Source organism: Tribolium castaneum, chromosome 2 (assembly GCF_031307605.1).
Source record: "Tribolium castaneum strain GA2 chromosome 2, icTriCast1.1, whole genome shotgun sequence".
NCBI lineage: Eukaryota > Metazoa > Arthropoda > Insecta > Coleoptera > Tenebrionidae > Tribolium > Tribolium castaneum.
Window position 1 is genome coordinate 17,036,089 of NC_087395.1, and position 24,487 is coordinate 17,060,575.

Genomic DNA, 24,487 nt, shown 5'->3' on the forward strand with positions numbered 1-24,487 from the left:
AAACACGTTTCCCATAGCAACGTGTTTTAAATTAAAATATTCCAAGAAAAAAAAATTAATAACACGAAAACGCCTAAAGTTCGCAACAGCCAAACACTTGTGTTTTCGCGCTCGTATTATTAATAACTATTTCAACTCTATGGAAAATGTTAGAAAAAGTAATTTTTAAACAAATTTCTACTTTTGTAATTTTTTATAATATTCCTCCTTCTTCACAATCGGGGTTTAAAAAAGGTTCGCTAACCAATATTTCAGATAACACAATCAAAAACGCTGATCGTGTCTTAAATACTGCATTGATATTATTGGACTTTTCAAAAATTTTTGATAAAATTATTTATTCATTGCACTGCACTGTTCTAAAGTTAAGTTTTTGGGTTTTGAGAAAAACTGCTTAAATTCCTTCTTTCTAAATAATTTATTGTCATACTCTGGGTACATGAGAAGTACCCCAAGTCTCCGTTTTAGAGCCCTTATTGTATCTTTTATATGCTTTCGATATAGCAAATTTTAATCATTTTATCCATTTATGCTGATGACACTAGAGTACTCTTTTAAGCACAACTTTCAAGCTATTCAAAATTATTCGTCTAGACATAATTTAAAATTAAACGTTGAAAAGTGCTCCTTCATAGTTTTTAAATGACATTAATCTCAACATACATTTTGAAAATTCTAAAACAATAAAAAATATTTAAAAAACTGTTAAAAAAAATTATTTAAAAATGCACTAAAAAGTAAAAAATAATGTTTTTAAATCACAGGAGAATATTTTTTCTTACAGGTTTAAATTCTAAAGTTTATAAAGTCTTTAGTTATACACGTAACAGACGGCATTACAAAATTACTTTGTTCATTTGACAACTCCCAAAGCTTTTATAAATTTCAGAATTTTAACCTGTAGGAAAAAATATTTTTTTTATTATTTATTATTATTAGGGGGTAATTAACTACATAGAATTGCATTATCACACAGATTACGTAAGTATGTCAAATTTCAATTCATTTAGACAACAAGAACCCTCTCAAATTTGGCTCGGAAAATATGAAACAGACAGACAGACAACAGCGCAAGTTAAAATAAAGCTTTTAAGTAAATGTCAAAAAAAAAATTATTGGACGTTATCTTTGATCAAGAATTACGTTTCAAAAGCCATGTCTCTTTCATTAGTATAAAATAGTTACGTGCATTTGCGTCTATTCGCTATTTCAAAACTACAAAAACGCCAACGTCTAATTTTACCAAATTATTTCTTTAAATAGGATTGATAAAATTATAATTATATTATATTAATTAGAAATTAGATCTCTCATTGAAAGTACAAATTAGATTAGATACTAGTTTTTTGAAATGCATGAATAATTTTTAACAGCTAATTTTGAGAGAAAATGCGATGTTGGCGTTTGTATAGTTTTGAAACAACTAATACTATACCATAGCCATAGTATAGTTAATTCCAAATGGGAAAAAAACTATGTAAAACACTTGTCTTGACTTTAATTACAAAAATTGCTTACAAATGAAAATAGTTGTTTTAGATTTACTTTCAAACTTAGAAAATATGACCTTATTTCTCTTAAAATTAAAGAATTAAATTGGTTAAAACTTGATTCTCATTTTTAAATGTTTGAAGTTATAGTTCACTCTATTTTGCCTCAACATCTTTTTACCGAATATTTACCTTATATTATTTTGTTTTGAGACAAGTTAAGTTGAATGGCATTAGCTAGACTTCGCCTCCGAGGTATAGTCCTCATATTTTGTCTTCAATAAAGACTTTTATTATTATTATTTATTATTATTATTATTATTATTATTATTATTATTATTATTATTAAATATTATAAAATAAAAATTGAAATCGCTGTCTTAAAACCTTCTAGAAGAGACTGAACAGGATTCGTTATGTTTTTTCGCCACCCGGTAAAAAACTTGAAGTTAGAGCCTTCAGTTTTTTTGAAATTAATTATTACACACATTGAAAATATATGTAAGCGATCAATCTTTGAGAATTAAGAACATAACTGTCCTTAACCCCGATTTTCATTTAAAATTTTGAAGAGGGTGAATCGCCATAAGAAAGGGTTGAGGAGGGTTGATGCTAAATTATGAGGGAAAGCTGTCCCTCGAGAAATTCGACGTATTTAGCATCAATCAAAAAAATATTACTCCCTGTGTTTGCAGCTTTAGAAGCTTGATGCTTGCCATTTAATTTAATTCTTTTTCCGAACTGCTCCCGATTTATTAAAGTAAGTGACTCTTTCCTAGAAAAATAATTCGCATTCCGCACATTTTGAACCGAGTTAAAATATTTCCATTTGAAAAGAAAGCAAAAAGGAAATTCTCTCGTGAACAATGTATCGCAGTGCAACGCAACAACAAACTTTGTAAAAGCATTTCTGCGTCATTGTTCAAAGGTGTCAGGCTTCAACTTTCCATTATCGTCTTCGACAACTCCCTGCATACTTAATACACTTTACGGGGGAATCTCCAAGTAATGTGTAGATTTCTTTGTCGGCTGCTGCATCAATTATTACAGCATTTCAACCGGGGGAAACAAAAGATTAAGCACAAGAGACTCTAATTTGGCCACGTCTCGACGAGAAAATGAACTAATTTCAGAATCGCGACCTGAGCATTGAAGAAAGCGGGAAGAACCGTGTTTTCATCAAAACGAGATATTCTTATTTATGTTGGGCGGCGACGCTTTAATAGAATATATCTTGCAACCGCCGGAGAAAATTTTATCCAAAGGATCCCGGGGGACTCGTTCACGTTAAAAAAGGGAATAACCGCGACCTGTATTAAACATGATTTATACTAAATCTTAATGACTTATTTTCCGCCCCTGTTGTTGCAAAACTTGTCAATTTTCATTTCCCGCTAGTCGGATTAAATCTAGACCAAAATATCAAAAACTTTGCGCAAAAAAAACTAATGCACTTTATTCTTAAGCCGGCTGATATTTAAAGTTTTTTAATTATATCCGGCGCCAGAGGCAAATTTTAATTTCAAACTTAAAACACCTCCTGTCAATATTGGGTGTTTCCGCAGGTCGTGCATCAATCCGAATTTGTTGTCGTCGACAAAGCTGTGACAATAACAAACCTGGAGGAAAATGCGCTGCATTAACGCCAGGAGATTTCCTTTCGAGATTGGAGTGTCTCAATTTGTTTTTTATCGAACACCATAGGGTATATCTAAACTACTTTCAACGGTTACAAGATTTATATCTTGGAAATCTATTTGTACGTTGGACCAGAAACACTTCCAGCAAACGAGAAAAATAAATTTCAAATTAATTTCTTTTATAGTTTTGCCAGCGAGTTTGAAAACTTCCAACGAGCGTGGGCAAATTTGCAGAAATTAAGATTATTCTCACACAGCGCAATAAACGTTTTAAAGACTTTAACGACTTAAAGCCGGAAAAATTACCGACTTTACGGTCCCTTCAATGGCTTTACAACCTCGCAGCGGCAAAAATTCCAAATGACAGCGTGTATCTGGCAATATGTCATCAAAATGCAGAGCATAATGGAGTGTTATACTAAAAAATGAAAATTTTTATACGGATAGCCAACAACAAAATAGGCGACCCATATTTTTTTATTTTAACCAAAGCTCAACCGTTTTGGAGAAAAATAATTGAAAAGGTGAAAATTCCTGGCCTGACGTCAGCAATGTTCCTTTTTGAATCAGCCAGTCACAGAACTTGAGATAAAAAACTGGGCCAACAAAGATAGCTTGAAAGACGTATGTTTTTTCTTAATTTCTGTCTCTGTTGTTTTACATACGACTTCAGATGTGCTGCAGGAGCAGATATTTTACCAAAACACAAATTCCTGCAAAATATTAGCACACCACACAGTCACAATCGACAACGCACGGTTTTGACATTTGTATTTGACATTTACTAACCCAAACGTAGGTCGTAGCGTTAATTGTATGCAGCGAAAGACTGACGAATCATTAGTCGAGACATTGCTTACGTCACAGCGCGAATTTTCTATTATTCGGAAATAAAATTAACTGAACGCCCTCTGGTGATGACTTTTGAACTATGTCGAAAACAGTAACGAAATTTTCCTAATTCCACATTTAATTGAGATTGATGGACATCTAATAAATTGTTTAACAATTTTGCGTGTATAGTGTTAATTGCTTACATTGGAGAGAATCACTTTAAAAGTACGTGGTGGTAAATACTAGCTTTGATTTTGGTTCTGCGGTTTTTTGTGGTATAAAGTGTTTATTGTTGGAATTCGAAAGTGGATAAAAAGTGAAAAAGATTTAAATTTTCATTACAAAGTGTTATCAAACAGTTGTCTAATTAAAGACTGTAGTAATGGATCACAGCGAACTCAAAGTTGGGCTCAAGAAACCAGTAAATTAGTGAAGTTTGTGAATTTTAGGTTAGAATTTTTCCACTGATAAAATCACGAAATACTTCGATAAATCAACAAAACTACAATTAAGATTAACAACTGCTAATACACTTAAACGTAAATTATGCCAAAAGGTAGGCTTTTCAATGTCTTTGTAATAATTTTCCAATAAAGAAAGTGAACCAAACAGTCATTCGTTATTCGTGTTTTCCTCGTCATCTCTAATTTGTCAACATTCGTTTCTTCCACCAAAGATACAATAGTCATTCCGCATTGGCAATGTAATAATTGTGAAGCCTCAAAATTCGTACAACGCTCAAAATATCCGAATAAACATTTTCCCGCCATTTATGGTTACTAGCTCAGTGGCGCCCCCAACGGTAATTTTACTTCCGAATTACTAAAAAAGTACCGATTTAAAAAAACTCAGACCGACATTACTAGACATCATTTTGTGTCTACTTTCAGAATCTGCAATTTCCAAAAACTTTTACTTTCGAGTATAACACTCCATTGTCAGATAAGGAGTTCAGCGTTCTGTTGAAAAAAATTGTCAACACAGAGGAAGCTTCCTTTTAGTTCGAACAGAAGTAATTAAATCCCGAGCTTAATAAATACGATTGTACCTCCTGGCGTCGATCTCGCGCTCCTCGGGGAATCGTCGATCAGGACCAGGACAGATCTATTAACTTTTACGATACAAGCATGCCAACCTTTGATCGTCCACATAACGAACGCTAATAGTAACTTAACGTAAAGCACTCGAATCGATTCAAATTCGAAGGAGAAACACACAAACCAGATCCGATTCTTTTCATTTCGGCGAGCTTTGATCTGGAATTCAGAGATGTGCGAAATGGGCTTAATTATGTCGCGGAAGCGGTCGTCGTCCCACCATCTCAATCGATTTTAATCTAAAGTCGGCTTTTTCGAAATCCCGATGTGGAGAACGGATCGTATCAAAAGCTCGACATTAATGCACGACTGCTTTTGCCTCACTCTGATCGGTATCTGCGGACCTTCCACAGACGTTTTTGGAGGTCCTTAGATACGTGACGTTTAATAAAGCCGGCTTCTTATCTCCTGTATTAGAATAAATAGTGATTCGTTTAATTGCAAAGGCGGAGCGAAATTACGAATGATGATTAATGGAGGGTTTAGAAACGATAAATGCGAAATACAAGAGGATAGTGGAATGTAACACTGCCGTCGATTAATTATTTACGAGCTACATTTAGACCGATATATTTCCCACGTGGCAGTTACAATAATAATAAATTGCGGAGATTTATTGCAGGTGCTGAAAAATAGTTGTGTTAACAATATAACTAAGCTTTGGAGGATTGGGGACGAAATATCGCTGAAATGAGAAATTGCTGAAGTGACATTTTGTCCTTAAATAAAAAATTGGCTGTGTTTTATACACTTTTTGGCGAACTGGGGATTCGATTGCAAACACAATATTGACACTTTGATATTTCACAAATTCTTAAAAACATCCAAAAACAATAAATAAATATTGCATGATCTTGTCTCAAGTTTCGTAAAGTCTCATTTTCATTTAATGAAAAAACAGGTTACAGTTTACTCAGTTTACTCTGGCCTTGTTAAACACTCTGTTGAAACTAAACATTCTTTTAATTATAACATCAATTTTTTACATAATAAACCTAAAACAGATAAACGGTATATTTAATAAAAATTGTATATTAAGTGTTTTAACAATATCAACGTCCAAACCGACATAGATAAAATAGGTAACAGTTATAAAGATATAATAAAAAATAAAAAATAATAATCGTCATCGCAAATCCATTATTTTATTTATTTAAAAAAATACAGTGTCATATTCGTCGCTATCAAGTTCCTTATTTTAAAAGGAAAGCTATATTTTAATGCATTTTTGAATTACTAGAGTTATTGTAGGGTAGTTTTCATAAGCATCCCTATACCTAAATTTAGGCGTTTACGAAATATTTAGTTTTTAATTTTTTTTGGATTTGTACCTTCCAGTTCAAAAATCAATAACTCTGCCATTTTTACAAATTTCGAAATATTTTTTAGCTCATTTGAAAGAAGAAGCCTAGATTTTTCCTTTGGTGTTTTCAAACTTCTAAAAAAAGTTAAGTTTGCAGAACTTTAAGCACCCATAACTTATTTTTTTCAAATGAAATGCCAAAAGTTTTATTTCACTAAATGCTAGAGACTTTAATTCTGCAAAAATGTGTATTAATATTTCCAATAATTATGTTTAATAGTTTTCAAGTTACAATAACTTTTTGTCGAAATTGAGAAATTCATTAGCCATAGGTCTATTCTCATACTTTGCCATGGAATCAAATGAAAAAATGTGAGAAATTAAAGTTTTTTAAACCAAAATTTAATGAATTTATTTTGTTTTCGGGGATGGATAACACAATTTTGAACAGAGATTATCGTTCAAGTTTAATCAATATTTTTATGACAAACTATACAAAAATAGCTGTAGTTAAAAAGAAATTTCCTACCCTGACAAAAAACCAACATAACTTAAAAATTATCACAGATAGGTATAGGAAATACTAATACAAATCGATGCAGAAAAAAATTCTCCTCCATGTAGTAAAATAAAAATTGAGACATCCCATTTGAAAACATTAAGTTATGAGTACTTGAAATTGTCTAAACTTAACCTTAATATTTTTGGGTTTATTAACTTAATTTTAAATTTTGAACAAACTGAAGAACAGATATAGGCTTTCTTTTTTAATTCTCCAAATATGATTTCGAAATCGCTAAAACTAATCGAGTTAATGATTTTTTAAGTGACAGGTGCAAATCCAAAAATTTTCAAAAAATCCTAAATATTTCGAAAATGGTTAAACATAGATTTAAGGAAACCTGACAAAAACTCCCGTAAAATAACTCAACTAATCCAAAAACGCAGTGAAAAACATAGTTTTCCATATAAAATAAAAAAGTAAATAGCAACTTCCGGTATAACCGGAAGTGCTGCCATCTTAAAAATATTTTCATTGAGCAGAACTTTCAATACTTCTAATGTGGAGTTTAGACACACTGTATATTGTTATTTTAATATATTTTTAAGATAACATTATTTCTTTTATTTATAAACTTTGTTATGTATTCTTGTTAGATTTTACATTTCATTTGACGATTTTTTCGATATTTATACTTCTACCACTACCACTAAGTGTGTAAGTCTTTATATTAGATATGTTTATTAATTTATTATATTTGTTATTTACAGTACTTTGTGTAGACTTGTTTAAGCTGAAGAAAAAGGAAGTTATACCCGTGAAGCGTCATTAAAGGATATCTCAATATAGACTCATTTTATTTATAACTTTTTTCATATATAAATAAGGTCTAAGAAATCAATAAGTTTACAGTTTTTTTGTTAATGTAAGGCGTTATTTCCACTTTTTGTTATTTAAATTAAATTAAAATTTAACTATTAAAAACTTACTTTACTCAACTTTCTGAAAAAAATTGGTTAATTCCAGGAAAAACACTCGCAGTTAACACCATTATCAAATCAGTAATAATTCATTCTGTCAATTAAACCGTAATATGATGCGTTGTAGATTTTTATCGATAAAATGACCAAGTAAAATAATTATTCTCTGAATTATTCATATTTTTTGACAGGATGACCACGTAGGCAAAAAACTGTAAAAAAATGTGTAATTACTTGTTTACGTTATAGATTAATGTTTTGTTAGTTGCTCGGTCACAGGACTGGACACTATCCAATATTTCACTTTTTCAGTTCCTGCGCTCCCATTTGCAATAAATTAATTAGTGTGGCAATCAATTTCAATTAGAGTAAATGTTTAAGTCCCAGTTGCGCACTTTCCGCATCAGCTGCAGTGTGTAAATTGTCTGTTTTAAAAGTAACAGAAGTGGCTTATTCTTTACTAAACGAAATGATCAATAGTCGATAGACCTTTGCATTAAAAATCCAGGAGAAAATCCTCATTATTATTCTCGATCCCTATAAAAACCGCCAAGAGCATCGAAAATAAAACGCTTTTTATTGCCCGAGTCATTATGAATTAAACAGGCGTAGGCCACCCTTCGCATCCAATTTGTAATCAGAGAAGATTGAAAATGTAAATCGGGCGAGAAAAATCAAACGAATGTCAAAACTTTTCAAATTGAAAAATTTCCCACAACTCCCAGACGAATTACATGAATACATAATAGGAATCGAATCAGGCGGAAGAAGCGAATTAAATTGATGCCACCACCTGGCGACGAACTAAGCTCCACTAAAATTGGATTAAAGCGAACGCTTTTCCGCCGACAGCGCGAATTTTCAAAGTGTTAATTTTTAATTCGGTATTATTGTAATGATTCCACCTTGGAGAATTCAGACGAACGGAGCGATGAAAAATCCCCGCGTCGGTTTTAAATGAACAAGACACACGACGTGATTACTCCCGAGAATACCGAGGCATAAAGGACCATATTAGACGTCTCAAAAAATTGCCACCGCGAAAAATGGTGGATGCGCCGGGCTAGAAAAATAACACGGTAATCCGAACGTGCGTTTTGACAAGTGAAATATGCCGCTATTTCGGCAAAATTTAGTAAAATAATAAGCCAAATGCCACTGTCACACAGTTAAATTAAAACCGCAAATGTTGAATGAGAACTTTTCAACTAATTTAAAATCCCAAACAGGTTTTTCCATTACGGGAAAATTGCAATTTAGTGTATTTTAAAATTACTTACATTAATGTTTAAGCCAATAAATCGCTTCGTCTACGTTTACAAAATCGAGATAAAAGCAGGATACGCTCATTTTATTTTAAACTATTATCCGAGGGAATAAAGTTGAAAAATTTAGTTACAATCGGAAAACGCTGGCAACATTTGGAAGCAACAGTCAGCTATTTCCATCGATTTCTAAATCAAAATTGTAACTTTAGACCATTCTGCGATAAAAACTAGAAACCCGGTTCGAATGTTAACGGCAAATTTCTTTTTACTTCTTTCTTACCAGCCAATATTAATTTTTCATCAAATGTGAGTATAAACAAACACGTAATGATCCGAAAACTAAATTTAAATTAGTTTCAGGTCAGTTGGAACATTAAAACGCGAATTAATTTAATGTTTACTGACAAAAATAGAGTCAATAAATTGCAGCTTGCGGAAGAACGGTGACAACAAAAATCGCGATCGGCTGCAAAATCACAAAATGCACTCTTTTGTGAGTTGTGTTATTGACGGTTTGTTAATTTTACCAATACGAAACTTCAGTGAACTAATCTCAGAGTATCAAACTAACACCTCGAGTTGAACATTGCCATTAAAGTTACTTAATCTATGAATTCCCAGCGTTTCATGCAACGAATTTTAGTAGGATTACGACATAATTAATTAAATAAAACTGTGCATTGCCAGCTAGTAAAATTGAATTGAGCTATAATACGTTTCCTGTTGTTGATTTTTCAACACTGGCTAAAAAACGCAATTTGTATTAATGTACGGAACCAAAAATATACTCAGAGTCATAAAAATTGCAACACCAAGAAGGAATAGACATTTTTTGACGAAACTTGCCACAAATGTTAGGCTATTAGCAGGTAATAAATGATTAAAATTTGAACATGCTTGAATTTTTTGCTTTTTCTGACAATTTTTAAAATGCTTTTTTTTGTAAATTTGTTTAGTTTTAAGAGTTATGAAAACGAAAATATGGTAACAGTTTGACAATAAAGAAATTACAAACAATTAAACAAAGTTTTTCTACTTTAGTTTCACAAATTGTTCATTGTGAAACTGAAAAATGTTTCACAAATGGAATTTTGTGTAACTCCTTTTAGTAAATTTTTAGGAGTTGTATTGGCAGTGCTGGGCTGGCAGCCATCAGTCATCACTATAATTTTGTGTGTAGTCTGTCAACAACGTCAAATCGTTTATTTATAAAGCCCGAAGTTAAACTAAACAAAAACAAACAACAAAAATAAAAAGTAGAAAAAAATAGTATATTACACTCGTTTTATAAGACTTAATTGTGGCACTCATTCTATTGGGTTACGAATAGTAGTTTTTTATTATGCGATGTTATTCGTCATTGATTAGAAAAGGCTTAGAATAACGGACAAAAGAAAGCAAACTTTAAAAAAGCAAATGAAGTCCAAAATAATCATCCTCAGATTATGGCAATATTTTTTTTAATATGCTTTCTGGCAATTTCTCTAAAGTAGAAACCCCTATTTGTAGTCCAAAATCATGCTTTTTTCAAAATTGCTTCATTCCTAGTAATTTTGATTTTGTCGTCTCCAGGCCTAATTGCGCTTTAAGAAAACTTAAACCTAAACGAATTTAAAAAAAAGACATATAACACTTATTAACTAATAACACTTGCTGGTAAATGAACTTAAATGTTAAAAATTTCCTTACCACTTGATTAAAATTGTTCAAATTTTTATAATAATAATAATAATAATAATATATTGGATGCCCAACACAAATATCCGAATATAGAGCAACAATCAAAATCATAATTGTGTGTGAGTAACAAAAAAAAATAATAACAATAAAAAAGGCTTACTATATGTACACACAAATACAGTACAGAAAAAATTACAAAGAGAGAACTGAAACAGAATCTAAACATTTGAGTTAATATGGAAAGAATCACATAATATTTGTTAGCATTTTTTGACATGTGCCAAATCGGTGCTTTTAGCATTAAGTTTGTACGAGCTCTAGGTGGCAAAAAACTATTTAAATCTCTTGCAGACAATCTTGGCACTAAAATAATAACTTTGGGAAGAAGATAACAACAATCAATTTTTGAAGATAATAAGTTCACTAGAAATCCTGCACTAATTTGTTCACGTCTGAAATTTAAGTTTGTAAGATTATAAAGTTGCAAGAGTTCGATTTAATTTGAATCCCTCTCAGGATATACTCCATTTTCCACACATTTTACAAAACGTTTTTGTACCTTTGGGTTACCAATGGTCCGAAATATAAATCCAAGCATTTTAACAACTGTTAACCAATTCAGTCAAGTGATCTATGAAAGTTAATTCACAATCAAATATGACGCCAAGATCTCGCACAGTCAGAAGTCTTGTAAGATAAGAATTGGAAATGTAATACGAAAACTGGTAGATGTTTTTTTACGACTATAAGTTATCAAAATACATTTTGATAAATTGAGCTTTAATTTGTTTAAATTGCACCATTCAACAAGATTATTTAAATTTTCCTATAAAAAATTTGTATCAATAGCATTGTTTAATAGTCCAGTCAAAATAGACATCAAGATAGTGGTAAGCTTGCGAAAATTCGCATAGACCTGAAAATTGGAAAGTGAAGATATTGACTTCTAAAAATTTGACAAAATATGAGACACAGAGTTTTTGGAAGCTTTTATTTAAAAAACTAATGCATAGCAAAATATTTAAAATAGTGCTTTATCTAGAAAATTCTCTGTTCTTTTTTCATTCTGAAATCAGATTTGGAATTTGAAATTTTTTTCGTGTAGAAAACCGGAAGTAAAGTTTTAGATCCGAATTTTGGTAACTTGGTAACGAATAGAGATCCCCTTTTGCGACTTATAGTGTAAACTCTATTTACTTTAAGCTATTCTTTAAAACAAAAATATTTAAAAAAAAGGTCCATTTTCTAAAATTCGGATTTGAAACTCCACTTCCGATTTCCAATATAAAAAAAATTCAAATTTCAAATGCGATTTTAGAGTTAAAAAGAACAGTAAATTTTGTGTATAAAGTACCATAAATATTTTGTTATATATTGTTTAATTAGAATAATAGTTTGCAAAAACGTTATGCTTAATCTTTGGTCAATAACTTTTTAAATAAGTCGCTCACAAAAAAATCATTACAAATTTACATTCACACCTTTTAAGAGAACAATTGTAACCAAATTTCAGGTTGTCGCATTTTTTTGAGTTGTCCGCTTCGCGTGAAATGCCCCTATATTGACTTTTAATTTGTTTATTTACTTAAATTTTCCTGTAAGAAAATTGTATCAATAGCATTGCTAAACATTTATAAATTTTAATGTCTTCGGCATAAGTAAGATAATTACAAGTAAAGGTTTCAATGGGATCGTTGATAAATAGGTTAAAAAGTAGTGGGCCCAAGTTAAATCCTTGAAGAACGCCTGATGTTGCAACAAATTGTAAAAATTTAAAGCTGTTAAAGAAAACATAGTTTACTCTGTGCATAATGCAAGAAAAGATGAGGACATTCCCAAGCGGTCAATTTTCTGAAGAAGAATAATTTATTACTCGCTAATAGTCGACCATTTGTGCCAAATTTCGTCAAAAAATTCTACTTCCATCTTGGTGTTGCAATTTTTATAACATTGAGTGTAATAATATTCAGTTTGTTAAAAGTCTTTCTGTTACTTGGCGGGATCAAAACTGCGGTAGCCCACACAGGCTGATTGCTGCATTACCGCTCCATTATCAAACTGACAATTTATAACAAATTGCTGCAGTGTGACCAGTCTCCAGTCCGACGATTAGATTAAACCACTTTACATAGATAAACGCCCTGAAACTATCCGCGACCACTATAATTCACCACGACCATCCCTCAGGAGATACAATGCAGCGACGTAACACAAGAGAACACTAAATCACCTCCTGGGTCCATCTGACATGGGATGCGTTGCATCCCTTCCAGGAACGTCCAAGTTCAACACCGAATCTAATTGGACAACCGCAACCGTCGCCCAAAACGCAAATTTCAACAAATACCGGGTTCGTCAAGTTTTACACTCAGGCACTTTTCACCTCTTTGTAATTTATCTAAGATTCTAAAAAAAATCGTATGTGATTTTATTGTATAGAAGAACGATTTGACCAATTTTTAAAATGATTACTTGTATGGTGTGTTTTTTCACTTTCGCTTAGTTAACTATAGTCTAATGTCAATGATCTTTAGTCCATAGGTGTATTTTAAGGTAGTGCAACAAAGTGCCGAATTAAATTTTTGAGAAAATGTGTCGTTGATTTTTAATTTCTGTTTTGATATTGGGGCAGCTTTTTTCCCATGAATTTTGGGAAAATTGTAAATCACTTCCACAAAAGGTCTCCATCAGGTGGTGGTTTTCAAAAATTTATTACATTTGTCGTAAAATTGGCACGCGATCATTGTTGGGTCTGAAGGTTGAGGCAGCTGGTAAGAATTTTTCAGACCCGGATTACCATTTATTTTATCTGTTTGCTCTAAATGGAATGTTAATCTTTAAATCTTACGGCAAGGGTTCATGCGAATTGTAAAAGAAGAATTCGTTTGTGCTTAGACCAAAATAGTCATCAATTTGAACATCTGATGTAATTTTTTAATAAAAACAATTTTAACACGTTAGTGTGCTTATTCCGGTCCTGGCTTTAAAACCGCCCGATGGGAGTGTGTGGCTAGTTGTAATATTTCTGCAGTCATTACTGTTATTGGGGTAGGTAGTGGATCCTTTTGTAGCGAAGATTTATTACTACTCAATCTTGTCCTTCCTAAATTATACTGAAATTTCCGATGAATAATATCAAAATGGCTTTTAATCCAATTCCAACAATTTTTTTCAAGTCAAATTTTTGCAGAATAATTTTATTTCGTATTTCCGATCCATTGATGTAAAAAACAGCTAATGTGATTTTTTGGTCAAATGGTTTTTTTCGTTTTTATTGGACAAATGAATCAATAGCAAAAAATATTTTTTTCCTAGCGAGATTGGATATCAGTGCAGTAGAATATACTTATTTCATATTTTTTTTCTTTCTTCTAAGAGGTGTAAGGTGTGTAAAACTTGACGAACCCGGTACAAGAAATGTACTCAAACCTACCTCACGTCGGGATGTGCGTCCAGCATGGCACGCATGAGAGTGGTGCCCGAGCGGGGCACTCCCCCTATGAAGATGAGCGGCATGTCCCTGTTGTATTCGTAGATTTTGTGGTCGGGACCCACCACGAACTTGCTCGGCGACACCATGGCAGGATCATTTTCCGTGAGCCGAAGTATACAAATGCGGAACAGGACCGCTGCTACGAACAGCAGGAGAATGGCGTAAAAGGCTGCCCGGCGTGGGCCGCCGCGGCTCAACCGGAGGATCATCCTCGAGATTGTTTCACCTCATACTTGTCATAACTGAAACAAGAGGAAGCGATTTAGGCTTTTTTATTTAACCCCAATGTGGAATTTAGCAGCGGTTTATTGCTTCAACAACAACTTGAATAATATATCATTCCCGAGAGAGTATTTTTCATAAAAGTTTAAGCCACGAACTTCGGTTTAATGACACATTCTTTGTGGAAGCATTAAACGTATGGGAAAAATTCGAGCACAAATTAGCTGACCATTTATGTTCGGCGGTGTTGACAGATAGCAGGTTTTTAGCTTGTTAAAACTGTACATGATTCGAACACCTGTGATGGCTTGCGATAACCCTCATAAAACCGCTCTGGTTTAATTATATAACTCAACACACCCACGAGTGGAGCCAATGTAAATTTTGGATTTTATACCATTCACACTACCAAAAAAAAAGACATAGCCTGCGGGCTGGGCACACTAGCCACCACAAAAATCCTCCTTTGATTGTTTACTTACACAGTCTCGGATAAGACTTTCAAAAAGTTTTTGAAATAATTTTGTATAAAAATTAATTTCTTTTCAGGATGCATTTTTACATCCACTGCCGTTTCGGAAATACAAGGTGCATCAGAAATACGTGTGCTATTATTTTTATATTTTTTATTTATTACTTTTCAATAAGTTTTGACAATTTGTTTAAAATTTGAAAAAGATAACACATATTGAAACGTGTACAAAAATAAAAGTACCCAACTATTTTCGTTGTAACAGAAACGAACAATTTAAACAATTTAAAATAACAATGAAAATTGTTGTTATGAATACAAACCAATTATTAAACACTGGCCAGCTCGTCTGCACAAAATGTTATGTAAAAAAGTTGTCGTACTAGATGAGTTTTATTACGTGGTAAAATTAACATACGTTTTTGTGATACACTGGGTATATGATAACATTGATATAGCTAACATTTCTTTAAGTATATTTTTAGACACAAAAGTTTTGGATTGTGTAAACCATAATAATTTGCTTAATAAAATTGAAAAGTGCGGTATAAGAGAGGTTGCATATAACTGGATACATTCTTATCTCACTGATAGAATTCAGAAAGTCGTAAAGAACCAAATGAAATATGTTTCATCTGGTCTACTAATTAAATCAGGTGTTCACAGGGTGGCATACTTGGACCACTGTAATTCCTTATTTACATTAATGACATGTTGCTTAATAATAGCTTTGTCACCATTATTAATTATGATATCAGTTTACTTGTTGCAGACAGGTATTCTGACAGAAGCTGAAAACAATTTTACAGACATTCAACAACTCCATAAAATCTGGAAAAAACTAACTGTACATTATTTCAACATCCACTCAATAAAAATAATTATCCTAATTCTATTAACATAAGAAATGTAACTTTTCCCTAAAAACCTAATGATACTGTCTTCCTAGGACTCCCTTAAATAAAATTAGTGCGAAGTTAGCTTTCTCTAGCTATCTGTTAAAAGCGCTAAAAAAATTATTAAATCTAGAAACCTTGCTAGATGTTTACCATGGCTACTTTTATTCAATTATTAAATATGGGATCATTTTTTGGAGTAAAGCACAAACATAAGAAATTTTCATTTTACAAAAAAAGCTGTGAGGGCGATAACAGGTAAAATATCAGGAGAAACGTGCCGGAATGTTTTTAAACAACTGTATATCCTTACATTATCAACATATATATGAATATTTTTGTTTTATCAATAAATACCAGTCATATTTCGAAATTCATTTAATACACCATTAACATGATACAAGACGAAATGAGATTTTTAATTATCCTTACACAAAACTGCACTTTTGGAGCGAAACTTTTCTTAACAGTGTTTATAATTTTATAATACATCCCAGTCATATTAAACAACTTGATGTGTACTGTTAAAAAAATAGTTAAACCAAAAATTAGTCAATGCGGAACTATACAGGTTGTCCTAACTAAAATTTGCACCCCCTAAAATTTCTACTCTCGTTCGAGTTTCGAAAAAATGCTGAAACAGTTCATTTTTAGTTTAAAAAAGGACCAAATTTTTATCATAGCTTCAAAGTTTTTTCTGCATCCCTCTGGCGCCCAGAGCTGCCTCTTCAAAAAATACATCATTTTAAAGCTGGTTTCATTGTCTATGCATTGTCAAGAATTTAACGGATTTCGAAATAATATTTGTGCTAATGTTGTTACTTTAAAGTAACAAACCCACCCCTGTAAAAAATTAAATAGCAAATACTGTTTTTTTTTCAATTTCAAAAGATTTCTTTTAGAGAACAAAAAGTAATTTTAAGTTTTAAGTTTTAAGTAATGTTTTGGTAGAATGTCCACCCTTATTTTCCAAAAAAAGGTACAATCGATTTTTAAAAACAGTAGTCCAGATAAGATAGCATTTCTGAATCTATTTATATCAAAAAACTTCCCCAAAATCTAAGCGACAGCATTTTAGACTCTCGATTTTGAAAATTTTAATAAGACTCAAACTTCAAAATTCTCAACAACGAATCGTTCAAAATTGAAAAAAACCACATGATGGTTGAATAGACAATAAAAGCAGCTTCAAAATGATGAGTCACTAGACCCTTCTTAACATTTAAATTTTTTGAAAGGGTAGCTCTGAGCTCAAAAAAAATGCACAAATAACTTTGAAACCAAGATAGAATTTGGTCCCCTTTTAAACTAAAATTGACCTGTTTCAGCATTTTTTCAAACTTGTACAAGATTGGAGTTTTCAGGAGCTGCAAATTTTAGTTAGGACACCCTGTATTTTTGTAATTAAAATTTGAAGAAATACTTTTTCTTTTCTTGACTTGTATCACATATTAATGTACATATTATGTCACTGATATAAATAAATATATTAATATTATCATTTTTATAAAATAAATTTAGAAATGGTGTGACAAATTGTTGTATTTTAGACGATAAATCATCCGATTCAATTTACTATTGTCATTAAATTGTATTGGCAATTTTTCTCGCGTGCAAATATTGTGCAAGCAAAACAACTCGTTGGTTCATTAGGAGTGATTAATTTTTTTCTCAGCAAATTGCTAAAAAAGCGCGGGTAATTAAGAGGAAGTTCAAGCGGTGGCTGCGTTGTCCAGACTCGACTTCCTTTTTTAACACAGCAACGTCCGAAACTAATTCAAAACTCTTGATGCAATTCTGAATAGTTGAGCAAATGTGCTCGTGAAGTTGAAATTGTGTATTATTCAAATAGTACAAGTTGAAATATAAGCTCGGCAAACTTTGGAAATTATGCACATAAAAACATTAATGTCGCGTTTGGAAGCGATGATATCTCAAAAGACGTTGTACCTATTCAGAAAGAAACCCAAGACAATTTCATTATGACTAATGAATTTCGTGCATCCAGCGTTTTCGAGTTTTAATAAAGCAACTCGAAGCAATTTTAATGACGGCGTTCGAATCTAAAAGTCATTAGACGAAAAGTTAATCTCATCTCGATTAAATAAACATAGAAAGCCGGAGAAAAAATTGATTACTTTTGGCAAATGCATGCTAGCAAAGGGACTTCATTTCCAGTCCTGCTAGAATTACCTTTGTATTGTCATCTCTACGCAAACCTACAATCGAATTTCACGCCGGAAATAATACCATAAAGGAAAAATTGAACACGTCATTGTTCGTCGCTTCATGCTCGCTCCAATACCAGTCCAAGAACATCTTTCACAGAGTGCGACATGTGCACATGATTTGTTGCAAATTGTCTCTTTGATGCCGATCCATGCATCAAATGCAATAAACCGGCAACGAAAACATTTCCCGGAGGTATCCGGTAATTACCATAACCAAATTTTTTCCCATTTTTATCAATCTCGACGTTGCGTCGAGACAATCTCCCGAAAGCCCGTCTAGATGGATTCAGACGAAAAAATGATGATACCCATTATTGTTATTGCCTTTACGGAAGCGATTTGACGAAAACGACGCAATTTCGAAGAGATTAACTTCACGTTAAGAGAAACACTGTTTTAGAGTGTTTACACACGTACTTCTTGCACGCGTATCTTGCTATATTAAATTCAAGAGGAGGCAGGAGAATATGGCTTCAGCAAATATTGACGGGGGTTATCTAACACTTTCGAGACTCCCTCGCACACTTAAGACTATCTTTTATAAATTGTTGATTTCATTTTTTGCGAATCGGGGAAAATGCCCATTAGCGAGATGAGCGCGAAAAAGATCAATCAAAGATACAAAAATTGACTTATTTCATCGATTTCCAGCACCGACAATCGGTTAATTATCTCGCGAGATAAAACGAACCAATCTAGGAAATGACAGTAGAGAAGCCAGCTTATCAGTGATTGCCTACGATCGGGAACCATTCCGTTAATGGCACGCCTAACACACTCGTTCGGAAAATCGGAATGGTATGAAGTGTGTTTTTAACGGGCAAACTGTTTCACAAACTTTTATTTTCAATAGAATGCATGACTGCGGAAAACTCCTCAACGAGCAACCCAAGCAGTTTAGCGAATGTTTCATATCAAAACCATCCAAATTTTCCCGAAAGAAACATCAGTTGTAACTTTTCAAAATAGAAATTTGATTAAAAAAAACAAACAGTTTTAGACCACGCAATTTTTTTGTAAGCACTCGCACACAAATTGACAAACTAAAACAAAACGTTCAAAAAGTGAAAGTTGCAAAAATTTTTTTCTTCATTCTTTAAGAAAACTCAATAAATCCAAAATAAGACTACATAATTACAATACAAAAGATTTGATAAAACCTAAACGACTCGAACATCTGATCCTGTTTTCGGTTATATTGGAGCATCTAAAAAAAATATTAAAAGATGCATAAGTCTTTTAATTGTCAGTTGAATTCTAGAAAGGCAGCAAGCAAATTAAAAATAATAACAAAAAAAATTTTTACTGTAGGTATTAAAAAACTAATTTTCACACATACAGGGTGTTTCTTTTAAAGACCTACATTAGGAACTTTTTAACTTCTAAAAAACTAGAGCCTTAAAATTTTTATACAATCCAAATTGACCATTCCGAGTTCAACTAAATTATTTTTAAAATGATTGAGCTTCCGGAACTACGAGAAATTGGCTCCAACTTTGAAATTTTCAATAGTAACGAAACATTTATATTGAATTTATATTTTTGAATTCACCTTCTCAAACTGAGAAAAATTTACCCAAGTTGTTAGTACTTATCTATCATAATTTTTGACATATGTCAATTTTTTTGTTAAAATTTTCATTTGCAAGGTTTTATTTAAAATATCACATCTCAAATTTTTAAAATTGTCAACTGTTAAAATTAATGGCCAGTATGATTTTTTCAAAATCGTATTAAAAAAACTGTTGTAACTCAGTTTTTTTAAATGGAACGTCCTTATTTTTTAACGGCAATCAAAAAATATCGATATTTATGGTGACTTTTATCAATACGTCCTATACCTTACTCTCTTACAGGTTTTGAAAAAAATCAATAAAAACTGATTTTTGTTTGTAGTTTTCACAGTTAATCAAGTAGACCTTGTAAAATGGTCAACAGTTGTCAAATTTCAATATTTTATTTAGTTTTTAGCTGGTTGATTATCGTATAAGCAATAAAAAAAAATAAAAAATAAAATTTAATTATAACTTATGCTAACTTAGTGAATTATATAAAGTAACTCAGTCAGTCTGCCATCGAATTTTGAACTTCTTAAATGAAAATGGTAACCAAATAGCACACTTTTTCAGATAATAGCACAAATTTATAGTATTTTTCGAAAGTTTACTTGATTAAAAATAAAAATAATGAGCTAAAATTATGTTTTTTGCGATTATTTCAAAAACTGTAGGATATACAACGTGCTCAAAAACTGGCGCACCAACTCAATGGTGTGTGATAGAGAACTGGTTACATATAAAGGTAAAAATAGTAAAAAAATTCTTTGCATTAAAGTTATTGATAAATAACGAATTTTAAATAAATGATATGTGGCAACGTTGTCTAACAGTGGTGATCGCAATAGAATTTGATCAACAATAAAAATAAACTATTTTTGAAACGGTTTCCTAGGAAATAATTCCCAGCGTTGGCACATCTACAAACTGTGATTTTTTTGATGAATTTTAATATTTTTAAATTAAAAAAACTGCTAAAGTCTGATGGGAAATTTAAAAATAGTTGTTCATCATTGTGTTAGGGAACGAATACTTCGTGTGAAACATAAAAACATTAAAAAATAATGAAAACTGAAGAAGTTAACAAAATAAGTTTGTAGCTCCAGATTTTTTAAAATATGACTTTAGGAATTTTTTCACGATTTTTCCCGTGATCCACACATGCTTCTCAACAACGTACCACTGAGTTGGTGCGCCAGTTTTTGAACACGCTGTAGATATAAAAAATGTTAATAAAAGTCTGCATAAAAATTAATGTTCCTATGATTGTTATTGAAAAAGCAGGGTCATTCCATTTGAAAAAAATGTTTTAAAATTATTTTTTAAACATCATTTTAAAAAATCATAGTAGCTTTAGAATTTGTTTTTTGCTGCTTCATTATCGAATAAGCAGTAAAATAATAATATTTAATTATAGTTTATTATTACTTAGTAGATAATGTAAAGTAACTCAGTCAGTCTGGCATTGAATTTTGAACTTCTTGAGTGAAAATAGTGGACAAATCTAACATTTCTTTTAATCAATGGCACAATTTTATCTTATTTTTCAAAAGTTTGCTCGATAAAAAATGAAAAAAATGGAAAAAATAAAAAAATGAAAAAATAAAAAATAAAAAAAATGAGCCAGAATTCTGTTTTTTGTGATTATTTCAAAAGCTGAAAGAGATAGATATAGAAAATATTAATAAAAGTCTGCATAAAAATTGATGTTCTTTTGATTGCATTGAAAAAATAGGGTCATTCTATTTGCAAAAACTGTATTATAATACTTTTTTAAACATCATTTTCAAAAAATCATAGTAGCCTTGCAATTTGACAGTTAACAATCTTGAAAATGTGAGAAGACTCTTCGAGCCTTTGGCTATCAAACGCAAAAAGAATTATTCACATATTGTAAAGAGTTCAAAGACTGTGATATTTTAAATGAACTCTGCAAATAAAAATTTAAACGAAAAAATTGACATACTTCAAAAACTATGATAGATAAGAACTAACAATTAGAAGCGAATTCAAAAATGTAACAAAAATAGATGGTTACTATTTAAAATTTCAAAGTTGACGCCCAATTTCTCGTACTTACGGAAGTTCAGCCATCTTGAAAATAATTTAGTTAAACTTAAAATGATCGATTTGGACCGTATACAAAATTTTAAAGCTCTAGCCACATTAAAAGTTAAAAAGTTTCTAATCTACACCCTAAAAGAATCAGCCTGTATATTTCCTTTTTTCCTATGCCTGAATATTTTTTTAAAAATTTTTCTATAATTCCTTCTAATGAAATGAGAAAAAATAGCTACACAAAAAGTGAAGCTTTTACGTGTGTTAGTCAGTACTTTTCCTCTCTTCGTTTCTGAATCATTAAGAAATTTCAGAAGCAAACAAACAATGAGTAAACAGTCAAAGGCCGTAGATTTATCCTGAACCCCTGACAAACTTCATTAAATTATAAATAGAAAACAGGTCAATTCTGCATGTAATTTCCTGCTTTTTGCATGAGGCCACTTTTGATCTCGATAAATCTATGAAAATTAAATTACTTAATTTACTCTCCGCTTGAAAATTTTGGTCAAATTCTAATTGGACTGTCCTGTTCTGGTATAATTTCACAAAGAAACTGCAATCGCACTATCACAACCACCTTTCGCTATTTATTCGGTTTTTGACCAAATTTTGCGAGTTTTGGAATGAATAATTAAAGGCCAATTTAGCAATTAATCTGTCGTTAATTGAATAATCCGAAAGCTATTAGGAATTATTTGGAGGTTTTGTATATTTGCACTAATTTACCTAGAATTGTAAAATTATTGCACGTAGTGAATGTAGTCGGAATATTGGAATAATCCAATCAGTATTCCGTATTGACTTTGTTAGTATGAGAAATGCAGGTCTTGGTTAAGCAAATTGCTTCTATTTAATCAGAACACGAACGTGCCACCGGCCATACCAACGCTATATTTACAAAAATATTTCCCCTATTAGCTAAAAGTATGAAAATTGAAACCCAAATCAATCAAATTCAGATTCTCGAGATTCCCTTAACTAATTACAAATTTACCACGTTGTAAATATGCCGCTGCATTAAAAGAATCGGTTGGCGCACCCAAGGCAAATTTATCGGTGGAAATTTCTAGACTCGCAGAAAAGACGTCCATTCTTTTGTGCAAAACTTGTTCCTTGTCGCGCATTTATTTATATCCCGAAAGCTTCATTCTATAGTCCTCTTAATCATTCTTTTCATTTCTGTTTGCCAGCCTCTAACGATAACACAGTTTTTGCCAGCACACAGCGTTTATAAATTGCACGATCTTAATTTCATTCCGGGTTGAACCGAGCACATAATTAGAAGAAGACATGTAAAGACGGGTTGGTACTTCAACTAATCAATTCGCAAGCCTGAAAGGGATTCATAGACTGAAAATCGCGAAATGTTAAGCCGACGTTTAAATTAAATTTCGAGTGGCGCACATATCTTTAAAATATTTCAAACGCATTTGGAAATTTCATCCAATCATGAATTTGTGTGGCAAACATTATCATTTTTGTTGTTATTATCACTGTTGTGCTTTTCCACAAAGGTGGAAATTAATTAATTAATTCCAACAAATCAATAAATACAACAAAACTCTGCACTTGGTTACCATAAATAAAATCAGGACTTCACAAAAGCTTGTTAATGCAACCATAACTTATCAACTATTGCAAACCTGTTATCGGTTAGTGGAAATAAATGACAATCATAAATTTTAAATATTCTCGTAATATCCGAAAACGCAGAAAGCTTATGTTTGAAAACGCCACACTATTGTGCTTTATGCGAATGTTGAACCAGATTCCCCAATATTTATTATAAAGGATAAGCACAATAACACATTGTTTATTGTAATTACTGCTTCTAATAACATTTTATGTATAAACTGCCATAAAACATTAATTAGTGCATTTATATTTTATCACGGAATGAATTTTAAGTTCAAATGTTATCAGAGCCAAGCACAACTATATATTTATTATAAAATTGCTTGTCCTGACTGACTGACCTATCAACGCACAGCCAAAACGGCTAAGTATAGAAACCTAAAATTTTCACAATAGGTAGCTTTTATAACGTAGACATGTACTAAGAAAAATTTTTTGGAAAATCGCCCCCTAAGGAGGTTAAAATTTGAATAAAAATTCGACATTTTTAAAGTAATATTCTTGAAAATTAGTATTTGGGCTTTCGATTAAAAAAAAAGATTTTGGAAAATCAACCCCTAAAGGGGTCAAATAGAGAGTTGAATTTAGAATTAAAACTTAGAAAATCCGTCTTTCTTAAAGTTACATTAAACTTACATCCTTGAAAATTAGTATTTAGGCTTTTAGTTAAAAAAGAAAAAACACGTGTTTCAGGATTTTTGGAAAATCTAAGATAAATGGAGTGTAAAAATTTTAATAAAAATCCGTCATTTTTAAATAATATTCTTGAAAATTAGTATTTGGGCTTTCGGTTAAAAAATTAGAAAAACGTTTCAGAATTTTTGAAAAATCACCCCCAAATGGGATGTTAAAATTTGAATATAAATTCGTCATTTTTAAAGTAATATTCTTAAAAATTAGTATTTGGGCTTTCAGTTAAAAAAAAAGAAAGACGTGTTTCTGGATTTTTGGAAAACCAACACCTAAAGAGGTCAAATAGGGAGTTGAATTTAGAATTAAAATTTAGAAAATCCGTAATCTTTAAAGTTACATTAAACTTACAACACCCTTGAAAATTAATATTTAGGCTTTTAGTTAAAAAAGAAAAATGACGTGTTTCAGGATTTTTGGAAAATCTAAGGTTAAAT

At 31.5% G+C, this 24,487-nt stretch overlaps 1 protein-coding gene across 2 annotated transcripts in view; it reads right to left on the reverse strand.

Moving 5' to 3' along the window:
• Tpst (Tyrosylprotein sulfotransferase) overlaps positions 1-24,487 on the reverse strand; it is a 98,449-nt gene that overhangs the window by 9,467 nt on the left and 64,495 nt on the right. For both annotated transcript variants that reach the window (XM_008199577.3, XM_962911.5), the window contains one exon: positions 14,228-14,529. In XM_008199577.3, coding sequence (XP_008197799.1) covers positions 14,228-14,496 — 269 coding nt within the window. In that variant the 5' untranslated portion in view covers positions 14,497-14,529. The remainder of the gene's footprint in view (positions 1-14,227; positions 14,530-24,487) is intronic.